The sequence below is a fragment of the Molothrus ater genome, chromosome 4 (genome assembly GCF_012460135.2).
Source record: "Molothrus ater isolate BHLD 08-10-18 breed brown headed cowbird chromosome 4, BPBGC_Mater_1.1, whole genome shotgun sequence".
NCBI lineage: Eukaryota > Metazoa > Chordata > Aves > Passeriformes > Icteridae > Molothrus > Molothrus ater.
The window spans coordinates 56,701,681-56,723,204 of NC_050481.2; the positions used below are offsets into that span (position 1 = coordinate 56,701,681).

Below are 21,524 nucleotides of genomic sequence, written 5' to 3' on the forward strand. Positions count from 1 at the left end.
AAATGCATTTTTGCTCCTTGTGTGAGTGCTATGAGTGATCTTGACCTATGAGACTGATTTAAGAAATTTGGTACCACATAAGTAACTTTATACTAAGTTTTCCTGAATGCTGGTACTGCAATTGATCTGTTTCCTGCAGAAGTTTCCCTCTTGCTGGAAATGCAGACTATGATCACACCTTTCATTTAAGAAATCCTATTAATGTATTCTTGACCTTGCAGTTCACTTGGCTTCCCTAACTGGTTGCAGTTGTCTTTCCAAATTGTTTCATTAGGAGGGAAAAATGCTCTCCTTACAGATCAGCTCAGAGTACTGAAGTTTCTTGTTTAGTCTTGCTTGTGACTTGTGGGAAGAAGCAATGGGTTATGGCTGTCTTGGGTCAAAGAAACTCACTAAACTGTGAGTGGAATAATGACTCTGCTAAAGATTCTGCCTTTTCTATTTACCTTATAATTTATGATTCTTATGGAGAAAAAGAAGTGAACCCCAAAGCAACTGATTTTGAATCCTTTTTTTTTCAGCTGCTTGATCTTAGTGCAGAATTTGTGCTGAGTTGTTTTTTTAAGGAATAAAATAGGGACATCCACTTTTTTCCTTTTTTTCCATAGTATACAGTGAAGAGGTATCTCTTTGTTTTTAAAGCAGACTAACAAATTTAGTAGTAAGAATTACTGTCTGTGGAAATAATGAATATTTGCTTTTGCTAAGGAAAAGACAGTGCTGGAATAGAGAAGGAGCAGAGTGTTTCTAAGACAGGATAGCTACTGTTTAAACCCATCTGCCTTGTGTAAGAGCTCTTGTCTGCTCCCAACCTGATTCAAGTATTCAGAATCTTGCCACTAGGTACTTGAAAATCTATCTGGTTTTCCTTTGTGATGTTCTCCCTGCTCCCCAACTCAGGTTGGACAGTTGTTAATAATGTGAATTTTATAGAGTCTAATCAGAAATTTAATACAAAACCATTTCAAAAACCTCCCAGTAAATTCTCATATCTAGTATATGGTTTAATTTCAGTGCTGTATGAATTCTGTTCCAGTGCAGATGGGTTCAAGTCCCACACTTTGAAGCTTACCATTTTCTCCTTTATCTTGTGCCATTTAGTGATTGGGAGGAAGTTTATAAAAAGTTTTTACAGATGCATCCTAATTACTTAAAGAAAAAAAAGCCAGACCAAAAAATAAGAACCAAAAAAAACCAAACCCCAATCACACCTGTTTAAGCTTTTGAATTGTGTTGAATACTAAAAGCAAATCCTAGAAACTTTTTCCTGTTCTCTTCTTACACGTGACACCTTTTATGTGATGAAAATGCCCAATGTGAAGCTAGAATTTGTGTTTAAGGTCTTTATTTCTGTATTTCTGCTTTTCTGATCTCCATGGGGAAATGAAATGATTCAGCTTTCTTAATCAAAAGTTAAACAACTGAAGACTTTTGTCTATTCATTTCAGTGTATTCTGCAAGTTCAGCAGATAATGACTTGAATGATGCAGATTCCAGGTTGGCTGTCCGTGAACAGTAAGCTGGAACACATTGCCTACGTGCCTTGAGCAATGACATCTTTTCTTCTATTCACTGAGCATGTTTAAGAACTGGTTTGAAATCACAGTTTAGTTAAGTTCTTTCAATCTTGCAGGAGCATCTGAGGCACTTGCAGTTTAAGCCTTGAGCACCAGAACATATTTTTTAGAGAAAGTAAGCATAGTTGAAAATTTTTATTTGAAGTGAAATGTTTCAATAGATAGAAGTCAGTTTCTTGTTAACATGTTGCTGGCTCTAAATTTGTCTTAATTTGCAAAGCCAGATTCTGCCTGGATTTAAAAATGATGGCTATCAGAGGGGCTTGGGGGGATTGCTGGTTTATTTTTTTTTAACTAGGTATTTGTAAAACTAGGCTGTAAATTAAAGGTGAAACTACATGGCCTAAGTATTATAAAATGAAGGAAAGTGAGTTTAAGACAAATTTAAGAAATTAACCATTATTTAAAAGGTAGGTTTCACTCATTTCATGTTAACATCGTGGTACTTCTAGGATTACTAGAATGTTTTTTAATGATCTGGTTTCAGCATTTGAGTTAATGATATATTTGAAAATATATATTTTGAAGAATTTGACACAGATTTACAGAGTTGATAGTTCACTCACGGTGTTATAGTTTGGTAGCTTGATACAAGAGCTGTTCCTTCTGGAGCTTCAGCAGGTTAGAAAAGTGTCAGTTGATTTCAGTGCAATCTAGTTGCAGGATTTCAGTCAATTTCAAACTTTCTAAATAATAGAAACTGGGAAATAATTTCTCACTAACAAATAGTTTCTGAATAGGAGGAACATTAATTTGTTGGGAGAGATGAATGAATTTTTCCAGTTCATAATTTCAAAGCTATTTGTGGGAAATAGGTTGTTTGAGTGACACAGAAATTATAATTGAAAAGAAACCTGAAAATTCCCTTGAAACTGAATCTCTTCTGAAATTCCTCTTCCTTGTAAAACTTAGTGTCAGGCAGCAGTTTCCTGGAATGCTCTGAAGGCTTGTAACTTCATTAGCTTGCAGTAGACACATGGTGTAACACAGAATCCTAAGCTTCAGTTTCTCAAAGGCCTATCAGGCTAGGAATGTTCTAATTATTTGTTGTTGTTGTTGTTTGTTTGTTTGTTTTTGGGGGTGGGGGGTTGGTTGGATTTTTTTTTTTTTTTTGCTCAGTGTACTGGGGTTTTCTGATAACTGTTTTTTTCTAATAGCTTTTCTTAGTGGAAAGCCCAATGTTCTTTGATTCTTACAATCCAGGAAGTGTGCAAGACCTGTTTATTTGTTAGTTGACTCCTAGACTTTCTCCCAGATGCTGGTTGGATGTGTGGTACTGCATACTGGTAAAACAACATTGTGACCTATTCATTGTTACAGACTCACTGTGGACTTGACTTTTTTCTGTGGTTTAGTGAACATCTGACTAGGCCTTCAAGGAAAAGAAGAGAGTTTGTCCAACAGTTCTAAACTTGTTAGGTAAAATAGCCAAACTTTATAGTCCTCTTGTAAATCTTAAAATGATTATTAAGAAACAGACACATGCTTTAGGCGCATGGTTTTCTGAAAGTGACAGTTGGTTCTATGTCTTACTCTTGGGCATTGTTCTCCTCATGTTGTAAAACACTTAAATTGATACCAAATGAGGAAGTCGTGAGCGTTTTTCCAAGCTGGATGTAATCTTTTACAGTCTCTTCCTCCCTCTGAATTTTCTTCTCTAAGAATACAAGTGATGACCTGGTCAAATTATTGCCAGCACTGTTCTGGGCAACAGTTGGTATCTAGCTAGCTCTGATGTAGGGTCTTGGAAAAAGAAAGGCAGGATAAGCTTCAGGCTGAACACCAATATTCACACCAATTCTATATTTAAATGTCCCAGTGCAGCAGCTGGAATTAGATTGCTGTTCAAAGAGCTTTTAGAGAGAATAGAAATGAAGTTTTAGTAACTGTCATTTGGAGGCATTTTTCTCTCTCCCCATCCACAGAGCAGCATAGTCACTTCTGAAGTGTCTTCCTTATGCCTTTTAAATTATAAATAACACAAGTGTCTCAGAATATCTGGCTGCTACATTAGAAATTAAATCTACTTTTAACCTTGGCAATGTCTGAAGGTATAGTAAAAGGTGTCATGTTGGGCTCTCCTATTTACAAGTCTGCAAGGACACATTGGCATAGAAGATTACTTGGGAGAATGAAACTGCTTCTCTTTTTATTGAACCTCATTTTTCTTGCTGTGATTTATAAATATCTGAACTCTAAGTTGATGCTAATTGCAGTCTTTATTTAACCTACAAAAACTTCCCCCTCCCACCCCTGTTGGCTGCCACCCTTTTCTTTAAAATTGTGAACAATTGGGGGGAGGCAGGACATTTCCTCTTTTTGTTCTGCTTCTGAGGTATGGCCAATGTCAGTCTCCTTCTTTGTATTCAACTTAATGCTTGTAACTGCTTCATGTTACAGCAAGTTCTTTTGATGTATGTAGTATTTTTCTGAAATTATATTTCATCACTGTCTCCATCCCCACAATAAAGCACAGCATAGAGAGTTGAAAGCAAGGATTTTTATCCTAAGTGAAAAGTAAGCAGTTAGAACTGATGTGGTTCTGTAGTCTCATTTCAAGTTTTGGTCACCCTGTCTTGCTGGCAGCAGCAGTGTCCTCAGCTGCATTAGTTCTTAGAGTCAAGATCTGCAGAGAAGGAAAAGCATCATTTTAGCTATGGTTTGGAATTTGTATTGGAGTCTAAATAGAGGATTTCCTCCCTTTCATTTTGGAATCTCTGGTATGTTGGTTCCTGTTTGCTCAGGGAACTGAATCAATATGGTAAAGAAAATGAGTGTTTTAAGTTAAATGTTAGGACTTTGTATTATAGGAGAACTTTTTTAGTGCTGTAAGCAAGAAATGGATTCAAGCTAGATAACATATTCAACAGAAGCCCCCGCCCTGCTCCATTCCTATGCAAAATATGTCCTAAATTAAGTATCAAGAATTTTTCTGCAAGAAAAATGGGTTGCATTTTACCTGATAATCTGGCCAGCACTTTATCAAAGAATGTATTTTAAGAGTAGATATTCTGTAGTGACGTTACAAACAGGAAAAATAAAATGTTTGAATAGAGGTATAATAATTTTTGCTTCTGTTGTCATGCTTTCTGTCTTGAATATTCTGTCTAACAAGTTACTTTTTTTTTTGTTTTTTCTTGCCATTTGTATAAATGGCAAAAAGGTGATTGAGTGTTTGATTACTGGTTTGTGTGTTTGTATTTTTGGGGTTTTTTTCCTTTTTTTTATTGCAGTGCTTCAGTTGTTTCATACAATAGTCAATCCTTTCCAGATTGTTATAGTAGTAGATTTAAAAACTAATATATTAAGTAGAACCAAACTAAAACAAGCCACAATCAACAATAAAAACCATGTGACTTTGAGATTTATGTCAATATATAAGCAATACTAAAATTATTAATCCTTCTATGGTTGGGGGGAACAGTGGGCAAAAATGACAGCTGCTGACCTGTGGAAGGAAGGGAGAGGCAAAAGAAGCAGACACAGATGTTAATGCTTAATTTAAATTTCTCTGTTAAACATACTGCTCCACTTCTATAAAATATTACAATAACTCTCTTCTCTACAGAGCATTCTCCTTTAACAAGTTGTAAGGGAATTTCTGTTTATATCCTAATGGTGGGATAAAGATAACTAGATATAATTTAAAAATTGATGTAATTATTTTGGGGTTTTTTTCAAAATTTTGAATTTGAGCTACAGAAAGCTCATAAAATATTTTCTACATAATTGAGAGTGGTCTGATATATCCAAGGAACTTGGTGATGGCTGAGTAATAGACACATACTCTTGAAGGATTTGAGTTTCTGAGGTAATTCATTTTATTTTCCTGTCAGTTGGAGACAAAAAAGGTGCAAGAGTTTGGAGCAGATAACCATTTTTCAGATAAATCCATTCCCTTCTGTAGTGGCAAATAATGGTGGGCACCAGAGTGCAACCTGCACCTGGAAAATATAATGTGCACTTCAGGAGGCTGTAAGTTAACATGATTAGAAGCTAAAAGATGACTGAACATGAGCTCCAAGCTCCTTTCCTATGAAAGGGATAACTTGTAAGAAAGGCAGATGACTTTTTTAAGTAAGCCAAAACAAAATACTGCTTCCTACCTTGCCCCTGTATTAATGATAAATAATATTTATCAGTAAATATTGAAGCACTATTGAGAGAGAATTCGAAAAGTGAAAGATTTTCTTTCAGGGAAGTTGTAACCGGTGCTTTGTCTGCCTTGGGTACATTTAAAAAGAAAAAATTAAAGGCAGTTCTAATATTTGACAAAACCAATCAAGCTGAATTCTGTCTGTGGTATGATTTGTTTTAATCCAAGGTAGCTCTCTTTGTAAGGCAAACCACAAAACTTCCCCCATATATACTCCTGTACTGGGCCAAGCTAAATAATGCAGTCATGAAAATATACAGAATGGGGAGAAGAAGTGAAGTTTTTTATGTAGATGTAGTATTTTGAATTACATACTGTTTTCAAAAGGAATCACTTTTCAGGTGCATGAAACAGGGCAAAGTTACAAGGATAGAGGGGGGAAATCAAATTTATTTTTCTCATGGTAATGTCAGTCATGTCGGTGAGTTTTTGCTCAGAACTTTGTGTTTGTGTGTTATACCTTGGCATGAAGCTACTGGTACTGAAATTAAAGTGTGTGGGGTGGAGGGGACAGGTAATAGAGGAGATTGGCTTGTTGGTTGGGACACAAACCAGTGTGCAGGATCTGTCTTTCAGTCCTCACTTGTCCATAATTTCTTTCCAATGTGATTTTAGATTCTGAGATTCCTCATGCAAATTATGTAATAGTCCTCATAGATCAAGAAATACCAGCTCAAAATATAGGTTGTATGACTTCAGAATGGGATTAGAATTCATATGTCGACTAGATAAGTGTCTAGAGGCAAATGCAGAAACAGAAACTGAACTCATGAGTTATCAGGTCCCTTTAACAACTGGGTAAAGTAACAGTAGCTGTTCCCACACCACAATATAAAAGAAGGTAGTTTAATTGTAATGCTGTGTGTGGCAGTACAGTGCTCAATCTCATTAAATGTAATCTTATTCTTTGGATTTTCCTAATTACATTTTAAAGACCATTTATTAAATTCTGCAACCTTTTAAGAATTGAAATCAGCAGTTCTGAACCTACTTTCACATGAGTTTTGATTTTAAAAGCAACATTAATGGGCTAAACTCCACACTGCTTAAAATGTGCAATTTTTTTTCTTCAACTTTTAATTGTTTTCTCTGCTGAGAATATTAAATTCAGTAAATAAGGAGGATACATGAATCTTCCTCACTGATATTTTTTACTTAACAGGGGTGAGGCCTAATTTTATGTGAGAAGTTAAATAACAAGTGTTTTGGACTTCAGTAAAACAACTTGAACTACCATAATTCAGATGTGATTCTTGGTGTAGTAAGCCACAAAGTGAAGGGTGATGCAAGTAAACTTTTAGACACACAAGTTGTGAAGATTTCAACATACACTGCTGCTGACTTTCTTGAGTGGGTTAACAAAATTGTGTTTTACAGAGCCTCAAGGTTCTTTTTTTCCTACAGGGCCTCCAGAGACCATAGTGCTTAAAGCTGAAAGTCTCATTTCATTGGAGTAAAAATACGCATGCATGCCCTATCCTTCAAAGCAGTGTGCAGCAGGCTCACCCTGTGCCTAGCTGATGATATGCTGGAAAAGAAGGGAGGAAGCAGAACTTAATTTTCCATGCACCCAAAATCTTCCAAATTCCTTAACACATAGACCAACATAGTGAGGACAATAGGATCTCATCTAAGGGGCAGCCTTTCACATCAGATGAAAAGTGCAGCAGTAACTATGAATCAGATGAGCAATCTTGATAAGCATCTCCCTCTTTCACGTAAATTTTTTCTATCTCTGTAAGGAGCATTAATCTACTGTTTCTTGTATGCATCCAGAGATATGAATAAAACAGTCTTTATGGCTTAGAAAAATATCAAACCAGAAGTGAATTTGCTTAGAAGTATTTGCACTTTTATCTTTAAGCAGATGAACTGATAAAAGGCTTATACTTTCCTAAACTGGAAAAGCTGCAGCAGATCAGAGGAGGGGAGAGCAAGTACAAGCAAAAGGTTTTTTTAGGTAGCCCACTCTGAGGTCATTAGTGTCACTATTATAGTTTGTACAAGTTTTGGTTGGCACCTCCTGAGATTTAGTATTATTGTGTTCTAGTCCTGAGTAAAAGAACAAATAAAAATGCTTTGTTAAAATTTTAACTAAAAACGATTACATTTTAGTAAGATGTCCCAAATACAGGCTTAAAAAAAAGCCTTGTCACTAAAGCCCTAATTTTACTTCTTAAACAGAAACATGGAAAGGGGAAGAGAAAAAAGAATGTAAAGAAGTAAAACTAATAAAGAAACAAAAAGTCAAAGGGGAAAGGAAATATATCTGCTTTTATGAAATGGACTTTCATTTGAAAAGAACATACAAATTTAGGAGTTAATATGGCCATATACAAGGTTAGGGGAATCAAGAAATTTGTGTGATGTGGAGTGCACCAAACCTATCAAAAACTTTTTAATAGAACGTGTGCATATATTCTGTTCCCCTTCCCAAGTGTAGAGTAAATACTACTTCTATCTTCAGACCCACCAAGTGGTTAATTTCAAAGTGGTAGTCAAATGTTAGCTTCTATTTATTACATTATATTTATTCTTTTTTTGGCTATTTTTCTAACACATAGTCTGAGTCATTCAATTTTTTTAAAAACATGCTTGCAGTCTCCATTCACTTTGAAGCTGTGGGGAGGAAAGGAGGAGATGGCTGTTGAATTCAACTCCAAGGCTAAAGTAACTAAAGTTTTCTCTCAGAAATTATAGAGATAAATAGCTTTTGGAATAACAATAGCCAATGTATAGCTAACCTGTCCAACCTCAATTTGTATTGTATAACTGTTCAATTACTATATCTGTCCAAAATTAACTTAGACCGACTTTGCTTTAAAATTTCTGTAAATCTTCACCTCGTGATTTGCTCTAGGCTTAGTGCAGCACAGACTATCCATTGCTTCCACAGCTGCAGGCTGTGGCAAAGCCTATTGGCAGTGTTGATTTGTATTATCAAATAGATCATGTCTTTCTCCAGCACTCTGTTTCTTAAAGGATCCTAATGTCATAAGAGCTGAAGTCCTGCCTGCAGCCATGTAGACACCTGTTGATCCCAGAGGATGTTTGTTTACCCTAGAAAAGCCTTCACCTTGGATCAACACCTGGGCTCTGTTATTTATTCCATTGACACCTGGTGTTGTTCAGCATTGCCCCTGTGCTCCCATGGTTAGCTCTGGTCTGCTGAAGATCACTTCTGGCAGTATCATGGTGGCCAGGTAGATGGGTAACAGATGATATTTTCAACAGCCAGATAAGTCATAAGAGTTTCTCTGTAACATTCTGGGTGTGGACCAGAGGCCAGAGCTGAATTCTGTGACAGCCAGTCTAGCTGCTGGGCAGAAGCCTCATGGGAGCCTGCAGTTACTGTCACCTATTGCTTCCTTTTGGTGGCCTTTGCTGTGATCCATATGCCAGACCTGATAGAGCTTGTTCCTGGGCTGTTTGCCTTTTCTGTACCCAAATAGGTACTGGTGCAAAAAGAGAGCCCCCTTCCTGTTGCTGGGGGTCACAGCTTCAGCCTCCCTCCTCATGGGAGTTCCTGCCCCATCCCAGCCCCGAGTGAGGAAAGCAGCATCCGTGGTGGGGGAAAGGTGGGCGGGAGAGTTAATACAGGGGAAAAAACCCTGTTCACAGCTTTATTCAGAAGTACAAACTGTGGAAGCTTGTAACTGGGTTAAGAGACTCACTCTATCACAAATTTCTGCTTATGAAGACTGTTGGAGGAACCTATCTTGGATTTTTAAAAGGTGTCAGACAATAAAGAAAGCTGATTCTTTCTACATGAAGATACAGTAAATTTATTAGAGGAAGAGGGAGTTTGATGGTTCGGGGTATTGCAAGTTACTAGAGCCAAGTGTTGCTTTTCAGTTTGGAGCTAGAAGGTGTCAGATCTCAAGTAACAGTTTTGAAAGACCAGGTTTGGAATCAAATAGGCAATCAAACACCAAGAGACAGCAAATTCTGTAAAACTTTTTTGAAGCAATTTTTTTCCATGTGAATCATAAAAAATATAAGCAAAGTGTATTTCAGACCAGTTTCTGTGGGCTCTTCAGGTTCTGGAGGGTTCCAAAGCTGCTACTACTGTTTGCTTAAGCATACTGACTCAAGAAGAAAAACAAAGATTTGTTGAACTGCTTGTGTCCAGATTGTTACATTTTAGGAAAAGGTGCCAGCACTCCTTCCTCAGTACTAGAAACTAAGATACATCTTCTTGTTTAGGTTAAACTAAAATTGTATCAATTCTGCTGAAAGGCAATAGTACTTCCTGGAGCATGGAAGTAACACAGGTGCTTTCTGGGAAAATTTTAGCCTAAGGTCTGGAAAAATATTCTCTTGATCTTTTTAGGTTGTACAAGTAAGTGTTCTTTTAAATGAAGTCATCCAGTGTCCAGAGGTGAAGAAACAAATGATTAGGCAGGATAAGTCTTTTGTGGTTCCTTGCAGAACTTCTGTAATATTTCAGGACAAGAAGAGCCCTTTGGATGGGTAGGATGGAGTTAAGTTGGGTGAATTAGCAAAGAAGCAGTCTGGTTTATCTTTTCCTCAGAGTAAGAAAATAAAAAAAAACAACAACTCCCACAGTGTGCTAATTGCCATCTTAAATACAAGCTGTATGGAAGTCTGTTTGAAGGTTGCATTTTTCATTAACAAACTGCTGTTTACAGAGCTGGGTTTCTGCACTCGTGGTTTTCCATAGGCAGGAGCAGGTAGTAGGGCAGGCAGGTAAGGACAAAAGTAAAGGCAGAAACAAGTACCACCCTGCACAGGGTGGGAAGGGTGGTAGGTATCCAAAGACCAAGAGGTTTTGGGTGCTGACTGGGATGGTAAACAAGCTTCCTGTTGTTTGACTGATGAAGTCCTGAAAAATAGGAGTTGCTGTTTGCCCTTTTGAAATAGGCAGGGTTGTCTCCAAGTGCTGCTTCATTCATTTCTTTACCCAGGGACAGTAACTTGGCAGAATGTAGCTAGCTGCTGACCTAAAATGGCTTACAGTGTGTAACATGAATGGCAATACACATGGTGTGGTTTGTATTTCCACTCTCTTGTGTTTGGAGGATTGCTATCTTAACTTAAGGCTTCATCTCTCTTGCCTTTTTTGTCCATAACCCTTTGAAGCCAGAAGAACAGGGAATTTATGCAGTGCTGATATGATGTGAATTTATATTACATTGAATGTAAGAGTTGCTGGATGATGCTTTAAGGTAAATTTTAGTGTGTGCCTGGACGTTGGACTTATTGCTTTCTAGTTCTTGTGGGCTGTTTAAAAGATGTGTGTATATGTATTTGTTAGAGGACAGTAGCTTTGTCATTTAATTTGTGTTGTCTTGTGGTACTATATTTAGTACAAAGAAAAGTGGAAAATGAAATCCATATAGTTCAATATATAAATCCATTTATAGCTCAAATATCAGATTTGTAGAGGTTATAATTGATTCACAGTATAGTCTGTATATTAAAGTTACTTTGCAATGGAAATTTTAACAAAATCTGACTTGTCAAACTGTACAGCTCCTAAGTGTTAAGATAGCTTCCCTTGTCTGCTTCAAATATGGTACATATTTATTCTTCTTTATACTAGTGTACATACAATCTAAACCAAAAAGTAAATATAACTTTTGGGGAGGGAACAGGATGTTGTGTTGTCTTAAAAGACATCACATGATGAACAAATTTTGCGATTCTGAATGTTCTTTGTTGATAGAAGTTGTTTCCTGAAGATTTTGGTATCTTTTATGTAGTGTGATGATAAAATAGTCTTGCAAAGTTCTGGTCTAGCAAAATAGCTACGGGCAGGCCTTTAGTGTAAAGAATGAGAACCTTCAAATGCTGCTTTGAATTATCCTCTTATTTTCAAATAAGCTTATTATTTGGAAGGAGAAAGGGGGGCATTTGGAAACTGTTTCAGCATTGAACAAAACTTCTTTTTTATTGATGCTCTAAATTCACCATATTTCATCAGTTGTCATGCACTTTTTTGTGGGTTTGGGGTTTCAAACATTATTTATTTATCAATCATCTGATTTGCTCTGTGTCTCATCATCCTTACTGAAGTATTTAATTTTTACCAAATACCTAAACAGACTAGCTGGTAAATCTGTAAAATAATTGGATTTATCTAATCCTCCATTTTAAAACGTTTTTGTGCAGATACAGAGGACTAGAGAGCAATGTCAAGGTATCAGAAGCAAAAGAAGCTTGCTTTTTTTTCTATTTGTTGTAATATTAGCCTGCTCAGATTATGAAGTTTCAGGAGATCATGAGAAGTTTCTGATCTGTAAAGTTTTCATTTTTTTTTCTTTTCATTTTTTCTTCTTTTCATTTTTTCCTCTCTCTGTACATGACTCTGATTCTCAGGCTAAGAGAGAAACTCCTTCAGTTGCTTAGAGCTATGAGGCTAATCCTACCACCTTTAGGATTCTATGGTAGTTATTTTAAGTCTAATGAGGTTGTTGGGGCATGGCTTAATAGGCTGACTGTGGGCAGATGGCAGTTGCCTTGTCTTATTTTTATCTTCTAATGCTATTGAGTAGTACTATAGTGGAAGGAGTAAATATTTGTTTGATAAATGTAACAATTTTTGGAATTGCTCTTATAATTTGAGGATACTTGTTGCCAGTTTTCTAGAATTTGCTTTCTTTTAAGAAACTTTTGATTTACTGTTTTAAATGTTTCTTTTGTCTCCAGGTTTTGAAAGTATTTTAGAAGGGCTTTATGGACCAAGGCTACGAAGAGACCTCAGTTTATTTGAAGGTAAATGAGCCAGCTTTTAGTGCAATGACTTTAACTTACTGTTTTTTCTTCTAGCTAGAAGTAGTTTCAAGCATATATCTTGAATTTGAAAAAGGAAATCTTCCAGTGCTTTTCTTTCCAATGTTCATTTATTAATTTTCTTGTCAATACTGTGCCTAAGCAAAACACTAGGGAGAGTGATACATAGGTTTTGTTCCCATACAGGGGAATTTGCATTAGCTAAGCTTTTCTGCAAAGCTCTCATGAAAAAGACTTACTCTTCTGGAATACTGCATCTTCTTCTTTTTTTCTGAATATCCATTAGAAAGGGCAGACAAGGTGCTCAGCTACCCATTGACATTAATTGGTAAAAGGAAGGTAATGGATGCTAGTTTGGTCTTGTAGTGGCCAAGAAAGTTTATGCATTTTATATAATCATATTTTTTTACATCTTTATTATATGTACACCAAACTTTTAGTTTTTATAGTACTTTATGTATATGTATATAAAGTCATAGTATGTTCAAGCATATATGTATATAAACACCTTTTCCATCAGCCTTGTAAAACCCAGCATTAGTCCAAATGGGTTTGGTTTTGCTGGAAGAGCTGTCAATAACACATAAGTCCTTAGTTAAGTGTGGAATGATTTATCTTTCACAACTTGGGGACTAGAGCAAAAATTTGCTTTGAAGTATTGAAAGAATTGTTTTGGCAAGTTCATTTTATGACTTAAAGAAATGTTACTTCTGTTATGAAACTGTAAAAATGTTCCATCTCATTTCTTCATAATTCATTGTCTGATAGTGTAATTTGTAAAGCATGTCACTTACTTAGTGCTAGCACATGAGGCAGACTGGCATGTACTGCTTAGAATACTTTTGGAACAATTGCTTTAATTTGGTTATGGTTTTGTCCCCTTCATAATGTGCAAGTTCCTTGGCCTGTATCATATGCATAACACAGTATTTTTGTGGGGAAGGGGGGGGAACTTGGAATACTACTTTGCTGATGCTTTTAGAATATTATTTTTTCCTTTCTCAAGCTAGGCATGCCACTAATAAGATATAAAAACACTTAAGAAACATGTACAGTTAGATTAAAGCTTGTTTACATGACTAGTATTTTCAACTGCTGTGATAAGCACATTTGAAAAGGAAACAGGATATTGTTATAAGTGTGCAGTATCTCTTTTGTTTTTTTTTTTTTAGTTGTAATTCCAATATTTGTATGTATTGGGCTTTACACTGATTAGTAGTTATTGCTTTGTTTTTTGTGTGAAAGGATTTGCTTTTTTTTTTTACTTTTTTTTGGGGGTAAGAAGGCAGACTTTGGTAGTGGCCAAAGTCTAAGCTACAGTTAAAGGGCATGATACAATACACTGCAAAGTTTATATTGCTCCTTTAGAGTTCATGTGTGCATGTATTTGAGCTGTCTTAGGGGTAAAGTTTGAACTTATTTGCCTCATGCTGTTGAAGATTACTTACCATTTAAAATCTGATATTTCGATTGCTTGTAAATCTTTGCTATTTGATGCCCTTGTGACTTTGTCTTGAAAATTAAATTTGTGTTTATCTAAAATGCAGCATCTCAGTTGTTTTTTTAATTTCTGAAAATTTTTGTCAGTAATGTGCAAGAGTTCTTCAACAATTAAAGCCTATTTCCATGTCTGAGGCATCTGTAAAATTGATTTTAGTTCTGGAGCCAACTGCTCCAGAACTGCTGGTAGGTTGGAAGGCCCATCTTACCTTACTCTTATTTTTGGTTCATTTTTATAGATATAGTATGTGTAACTTCAGTAATGCCATGTGAAATGGTTTATACTGGTACAGTAGAGGTCAGGTCTATCTTTAGTATAGTATGCAGGGCTATTTCTGATTTGAAGTCTGAATTTTGTTTTAAAGATTAATACAGAACTCTCAAGTAAAATTTGTACAAATTTTTCCGCTGTCCTAAGTGTTGCATTTCATTTCACAGGTAATGAAACCAAGATACAAAGTAAATAATTTGCCTTAGTTAAAAAATATGGCTGGTAGAATTAGAACTCAGGTTTTCACACGCTAAGCAATGTACCTGAATTACTGCATCTTTTAGGCTGTTTATTTTCCTCATCATAACCACTAAACTAATACTGTCAACATGCATTATGGCTCATTAGCAGCAAGAGTGTGTTTCCTCAAACATACCTCAAGAAATTATGTAGCTTTCTTGTGCAGAAATATGTGAGAATTGGCTGAAATGTATGCTGCTTAGATACAATAGCATTTTATTCTCTTATGTTGTTGGCTTTATCTATTGTGGCATGAAAAAGATGAATAATGTGCATAAATGTAACATGATTGATCTATTTCCTTCTTAGTTCTTTCTTGAAATAGTATTTGATTTATAGATTAAAATATTGTATTATCTTAAGTTACTTGAGTGAATAATAAATTGCAATGGCAAATCTAAATTCTAAAAGGTACACTTCAGTTTTACTAGACTATTACACTTTTCCAAGAAAATACTGTTTAAACATTTTTTTGTGTCTTGAAATTCTTTTATATGTAGGATTTACTTTGTAATTGCTAAAGTGGTTCTTGTCACCATTATGCAGCACCAGTTTGTCTTCCTGACTGCTTGGATTCTGCAATTTCTTGTTGCAGAGGGGTCAAGTTCTGTATTCTGGCATCTGACTTTGGGTCAAGCTCTGAACTGAGGCTTTATGTCATTGAATCTCTAGGGCTTTCTAATCCTTTCCTCATACCCATTTTCAGCTAAGTAAATTCACCTATAAATTGTTATTCTTTACATTCTACTTATGGATAGCTAGCTAAACTGTTAAAAAGCTGCTCCTCTAATCAGGTGGTATGCGTGTACTTTCTTTTGGGGGGATTATGTGCTGGGGTTCTATTCTCTTAACCACTGAGGAAAAGCTTTGTCTTGTTGGAAAAAAGCAGCTCTCAATGCTCTTTCTCTGCCAGGACAAAATCGTCTTTATACAGGATGAAAGATTTTATCCTTTGGAGTATTTCTAGTAGTGAAAAATTTTATTAGAAACACAAATCGAATAGAATTGGAGGTTTTATGAAATTAAAAATATGAAGGACTGGATAAATACTTCAGCTGTTTTAATGTACTTATTAGGAAGCAGTAGTGCTGTATAATAAGAAAGGCAATGATATGTTGAAAATTGTCTCAAATAGCTGGAAAATCTTTTGGTCATTATTATAATCAGAAAATACTGGTAAGTAAGAGATGAATTTTTAAATTTTATTTTGATGCATTTTTAAATTTTATTTTGTATTTAGATTTACTAGACAATTATTTTGTATTTTAAAATATTAATATGGAATCTGTTCAGTACTACAGATGTCTGAATTAATTTACTTAATTTGGCATTACTGTTTTGGGAAAAGTGGTTTGGGGAAACAAAGATGTGAGCCTCTTAAGAAATGAAAAAAAAAATATTTTTTGTCAAAGTTCACCAATTTATTCTTAATAAATGAAAATAAGTTTAACACCTCTGTGCTAAAGGTTTTTGGTTTCAAGTAATGATCTATACTGTGATTAATATTAAAATGCTGTTTGCACAGTCTTAGCAACTTTTCTCATGAGCTAGCAAGCATTATAGGTTGTCTGCAAGTCTTTTATCATCTGACCCCAAGCAAGATAAAATGGGGAGGGAAGATGATTCTCATCCTAAATTCAATGCAGCTGGAGGAAAGTTTATTCAGCTTAAAGTGCTGTCTGTGCCTCTGATTTTTCTGAGAGTATGGCTGCCTATCTGTAGTTAAAAACTTAATACTGATATCAGGATGTTTCCTGTGGGGGTGACCTGAGACTGTCTGGCATTTGATATATCTTGTATATATCTGATATCACTTTTGCTTAGCTCACTGGCAGACTTAATAAGTCTTGTACATGATTTATACTGCTTTAAATAAAGGGTTTAGTGTTATGTAGAGCTGATGTTTCTCAAGGTTTGCTTTTTTGGCAATACACAAGGATTGCTCTCTGGTTTGACTTTTACCAGTGGAAATTCAGGATTCCAAGGCAGGAGAACTTCTCTGAAAGTATAAGCCTGTCCTAGAGTTAGGTGTAGAATCTCAAGGTTCATAAATAAAGTTTTCATGGTTGCGAGAAAAACAATGAACTTGTTGTGAGGGAATAGTGTTGTTTTTATGCTGTGGACCTCCTAAAGGAATAGCTCTAATGGGCTGGGACAGGTAGATTAATTCAGCAAAAATGACTCATTATCTCTTGTTACTGTCCAGCCAAGAAAAATACCATGTCTGTTTTTAAACATCAGCTGTCCAACTTGTAAAAATTGCTCTTTTGCATCCTTGAAAGCATATAATACAATAATACAGAATTCTGTTCTAAATCAGTATTTTAGAGCTGAGCAAACTAGATTTAAGTAATAATGAGTTACTTACATTATGTTTGTGCTCAACTGAAGGACCTTTATTTTTCAAAGTAATTTTATTCTTATTTTGCCTTTTTAATAATATCTTTGAGAAGAAGTAAAAGCTCAGCAGTTGTGGGAAGAGGGTGGAGGACAGTGGGCAGTGGGAGACAACCCTGCAGACAGCAAGGTCAGAGAAGGAAGAGGGGAGAGGTGCTCCAGTCACTGGAGCAGAGATTCCCCTGAAGCCCTTGGAGAAGACCATGGGTGAAGCATGTAGAACCTACAGCCCATGGAGGACCATGCTGGAACAGATATCCACAGTGCAGCCCTTGAAGGACCCACTGGAGCAGGTGGAGATGCCCTGAAGGAAGCTACAGCCTGTGGAGATGCCATGCTGGAGCAGGCCTCTGGCAGGAACTGCAGCTCTAGAGAGGAGCCCATGCAGGAGCAGGTTTTCTGGCAGGAGCTGTGGGTCTGTGGAATGGTCTTTTCCTGAAGGACTGTGTCCTGTGGAAAAGACATGTACTAGAGCAGTTCAAGAAGAGCTGCAGTAGTGGGAAGAACACTGGAGCAGTTTGTGAAGGCCTGTAGCCCATGGGAGACACCCCAAGCTGGAAGCAGGAAAAAAAGAGAAGTGGCAGAGAGGAACTGTTATGAACTGAGAGCAGCCTGTTTTCCCATCCTCCTTGCACTCTTTGGGATGGGGGAGGAGGTAGAAGAGTCAGGAATGAAGGAGTGAAGCTGAAGCCTGGGAAGAAGGGGTGGTAAGGTGGTTTAGTGTTTTCCCTTTCTCATTATGCAAATCTGTTTTTATTGGCTATAAATGAAATTGATTCTCTCCAAGTTGAATCTGACTTCCCTGTTACAGTAATTGGTAAGTGATCTCCCTGTCTTCATCTTGACCCTCAAGTTTATCCCCCAATTTTCTCCCCTACCATGTTACTTCCTCATCCCTGCCCTCTTGAAGAGGGGCAGTGAATTGAGAGCATCAGTGGATTGGGAGATTGGCAGCCAGCCAAGATCAGGCTACTGTCATGTGCTATTGAAAGCAGATAATCTCAAGAACCTCCCTAAACAGAACTAACTGTAATTTGGTGGTATGGAGAAAAGGAGGAAACATACCTGGTAACTAATAATGGGAGTTAAAAAGTTGTTTGGGTTGTAAGCACATGAACAGGATGGACAAGGCCTTGGTGTTGTATTTAATCATATTTGGATTCACTTTCCAAAATACTGCAGCTGTAATAAAGGCTGCTCATAGCTAGGATACTGTATGAAAAGTACTGCCTGCAGTGTAAGGAAATGTGGTGCAAAGGTAAAAGACATCATCTTGACATCTTGCTCCCCATGTTCAGGAAACAGGTGTTCAAGTGAGACTTTTGCACACTTCAGTTAAAAAGAATGATGCCTACAATTCAGAGCTTTCTTTGCAGTATTCAGATGCCTCCAGTAATTATGACAGATATAAAACTGAATGACACGAGTTTACCATTTCTTCTAAGGAAAGCACTCTCTGCTATTTTTAAGTTGAGCTGTAAAAGCCAGACAAGAATTTGAAAATATCTGAAGTATTGAATATGACTGAATGCACTGTACCAATAAATATATATCATATTAGTAATGGAATTTATTTAAGAGAATTTTAGGAAGTGTGTGTTCAAAATCCATTTTTGCTTGTTTAAAACATCTAGCTTTCTTTTCTTCCTTTAAGACTGTGAGCCAGAAGAGCTAACTGACTGGTCTATGGATGAGAAATGTTCCTTTTGTAATTTACATAAAGAAACAGCCAGTGTAAGTATGAGCATTATATTAAACATTACTCTACTCCCCAACACTAATTTTTTGGTATGATAGTGAGCGAATTGAATTTTGCAAATAAGTTAATCCCGCATTTTGACTCAAGGTAGTTTGATTTTAGTGGTTCTATTCCATTCAATAACTCAGTAATTTCATAGTATATTTTACTACCAGCAGACTAACTTCTGAAAGATGTTATAACCTTGATATGTTTTCTAGGATCGTGCATCAGTTTTCGGTTCTTCACAGTCAACGCCTACAGAGGAACTGTCATCTCAGGGCCAGTCCAACACTGATAAGATTGAATGCCAAGCAGAAAACTATCTAAATGCACTCTTTCGAAAGAAAGGTAATAAAAGCATGTCTTTTGTATTATGAAATAGGACAAAAAATCTAGAAGAATCAATTTATTCAGGGTTAATTTTGTTTCCTAAGTAATTTTTTATTTATCTACTGAAATAGATGTTTCTGCTGTTTCTCTTTTTTATTCCTTTGGTTTCCCGCAATCTTTTTCTTGCGTGAATCACCAAATGAAGTACTACCCTTCCTACTTACTGTTCCTCTTATCCTCTTGAATTATGTGTCATTCTTTTGAATCCCTGTTCATAAATTGTATTGGATTTTTCTTTTTACCATGAGCTGCTACTTTGTTTTTATGCCAACCTCAGGTGTCATTCTCTGGAATTTGAAGCATTTAAACATTTTCTGTTCCTAAATTCTCACTTCTGGTTTTCAGTGGGAAACAGATTTTAGGCAAGAGAAAGTGCTTTACAGATTGCAAAATGGAATTTGGGATATTCTTGCATGAAAGCTTCAAATACATCCAAATTGGAGGTTAAAACTTCTTCTTAAAATGCAGTATTTTGTAGGTTGTTAATTCTGTGACTGTTCTTATTCTTTGCTCTATCAAGTTAGAGCAATACATGAAATGAGCGAATGATAAATCAACTTAGTTCATGAATGTTAGTTGGTTTACTCACTGTCCACAGAAGCAGAAGTACTCATTTTCTTCCTTAAGTTCTTGTGAATGAAGAAATGTAAATGAAGTTACTGTGAATGCAGTAACTACAATATTCATAGATTTTTCTTGGGTTTAGTATGTGTGTGTCAGAATAGCTGAGTATGGCTAGGGTGACAGCTCTCTCTTGCTTTTGACAGAGTTAGGGTCAGACACTGTCTCTTCTTCAGAAGTGGGAGAAAAAAGCAAAGTTAGTTTTCTCCCTTTTAATTTACTGTAGCAGGAGAGATTATTATACCCTTGAACCTGGGGTATGTAGAATCTTTTTCTGTACAGACTTGTCTACTCAGTCTATGTTTTGCTTTATTGCATTTTAAAGAACTGAAATGGAGTGCAACAGCATTTTGAGTGGATCCTTTGGACTCTTGGCTTTCTTTCAAACCAGCTATTTTCCATTTGAAATAAAACGTCCAATGAAGTTGGCACCTCGTTACTTCTTAAAGTCTTATTATATTTTCATCACAGGCCCAATTGTGTGGCATCTCCCTAGGCAGATATTTTAATTCCTTCAAATTTCAACGTTGTCAGATCTCTTCTTGGTCTTGATGTGTACAATGTTATTCAGTGTTTGCCTGCTTTATGCTCCTGCTGCAGATGATCTCTTTTGATACTCCTTGAGAGGAACTTCTACCATGGGAGAAGTGAAACTTGGCATGACCTCACCTTAGTGGAGTGAATGACTTCTAAGTGAAGTTTCTCACAAAGAGCATTTGGCTTTTAGCATTTTCTTTCGGTTTGATCTGTCAGATCAGTAATGCTAGGTTAAAGAGGTTTTGTCTATTGAAAAATGAAACTTCCAGTTGTTTTTGTGATTCTCTGAAGTACTTCTGTATTCTTGGGTAAGAATTTACTATGAATATTGCTTCAGGTCTGGTTTTAGCAAAGTCTTTAAAGTTGTTCAAATTACAGGAAGTGAAAAGGAAAAAATTAGTAAAGGGCATGTGAAACCAATTTATGAGGTATTCAAGTAACTGGTTTGGATTTTAGGAGGAAGATGAAGAGTTCTACTAAGAAAATCCCAACTAAGTCTGCTTTCTGAATTTTTGTAGGTTTTTGAGTTCAAGTATCAACTTATGAAGAAAGGAATAAAAAAATTTCCAGTACGTGTTTAGCTAAGGAATGGTTAGCTAAGGAATAGTTCTTATACCTGGTCCCAAACCAGATGTTCTTTTGTTGTTAGAAAATTGTAGAATTCTTGGCTGGCTGTCTTTAGAATGGAGTAACACTTGTTTGGATTGCAAACTCCTCAAGATGATCTACTCTCTTGCTATTGTAGCTATTTTAGCCCTCTATGAACAACTTCTAAGACCATTGAGCAAATTAGAGAGTTCATTTCTTGGTCCCATTAATCTTTTATTTTGAAGAAATTTATATATGGCTTTTTTAATTTGTAGACTAGTTTGAGGGGATTTGGTTGTGGGTTTGGGTTTGTTGTTTTGGGTTTTTTGTATCAGGAAGCTTGTTCAGAAGATCTCAAAACATGCCTATTTGTCTATAGAATCTAGGACAAAAGATGATGAACTCCTGCCAAAATGGGTAAACTCTTGAAATGCTGTAAACAACTAAGGTCTTCCTATTAGGAACCCAACTTCACTGTGCATTAGTGAGAGACCAGTTTTGTACTCGGTTGTCTGTAGGAAAGTCCTGTGCTCAGCAGACATGTTCACAGATCCAAAGCCCTCTTTGTCATCAAATGCTGATAGTTGCCATTAAACAATTGTCTGAAACCCAAATGCTTTCTTCCCAAGTATGACATCTCTCTTTACCCTTTTGGTAGTGTAAGCAGAGTAGACTTAGATTGGTGCTTTTCCACTTCCATAATTTTGGAAGTTCAGCTGTTCTGTTTTGTTAAGGGAAAAACACAGAATG

General features: G+C 36.2%; 1 protein-coding gene across 8 annotated transcripts in view; it reads left to right on the forward strand.

Annotated features, from left to right (window-relative positions):
* Nucleotides 1-21,524, forward strand: part of LCORL (ligand dependent nuclear receptor corepressor like) — a 79,324-nt gene that overhangs the window by 11,475 nt on the left and 46,325 nt on the right. For all 8 annotated transcript variants that reach the window (XM_036381590.2, XM_036381584.2, XM_036381589.2 and 5 more), the window contains exons 2-4: nt 12,406-12,471; nt 18,552-18,631; nt 18,857-18,986. In XM_036381590.2, the coding sequence (XP_036237483.1) occupies nt 12,406-12,471; nt 18,552-18,631; nt 18,857-18,986 (276 nt within the window). The remainder of the gene's footprint in view (nt 1-12,405; nt 12,472-18,551; nt 18,632-18,856; nt 18,987-21,524) is intronic.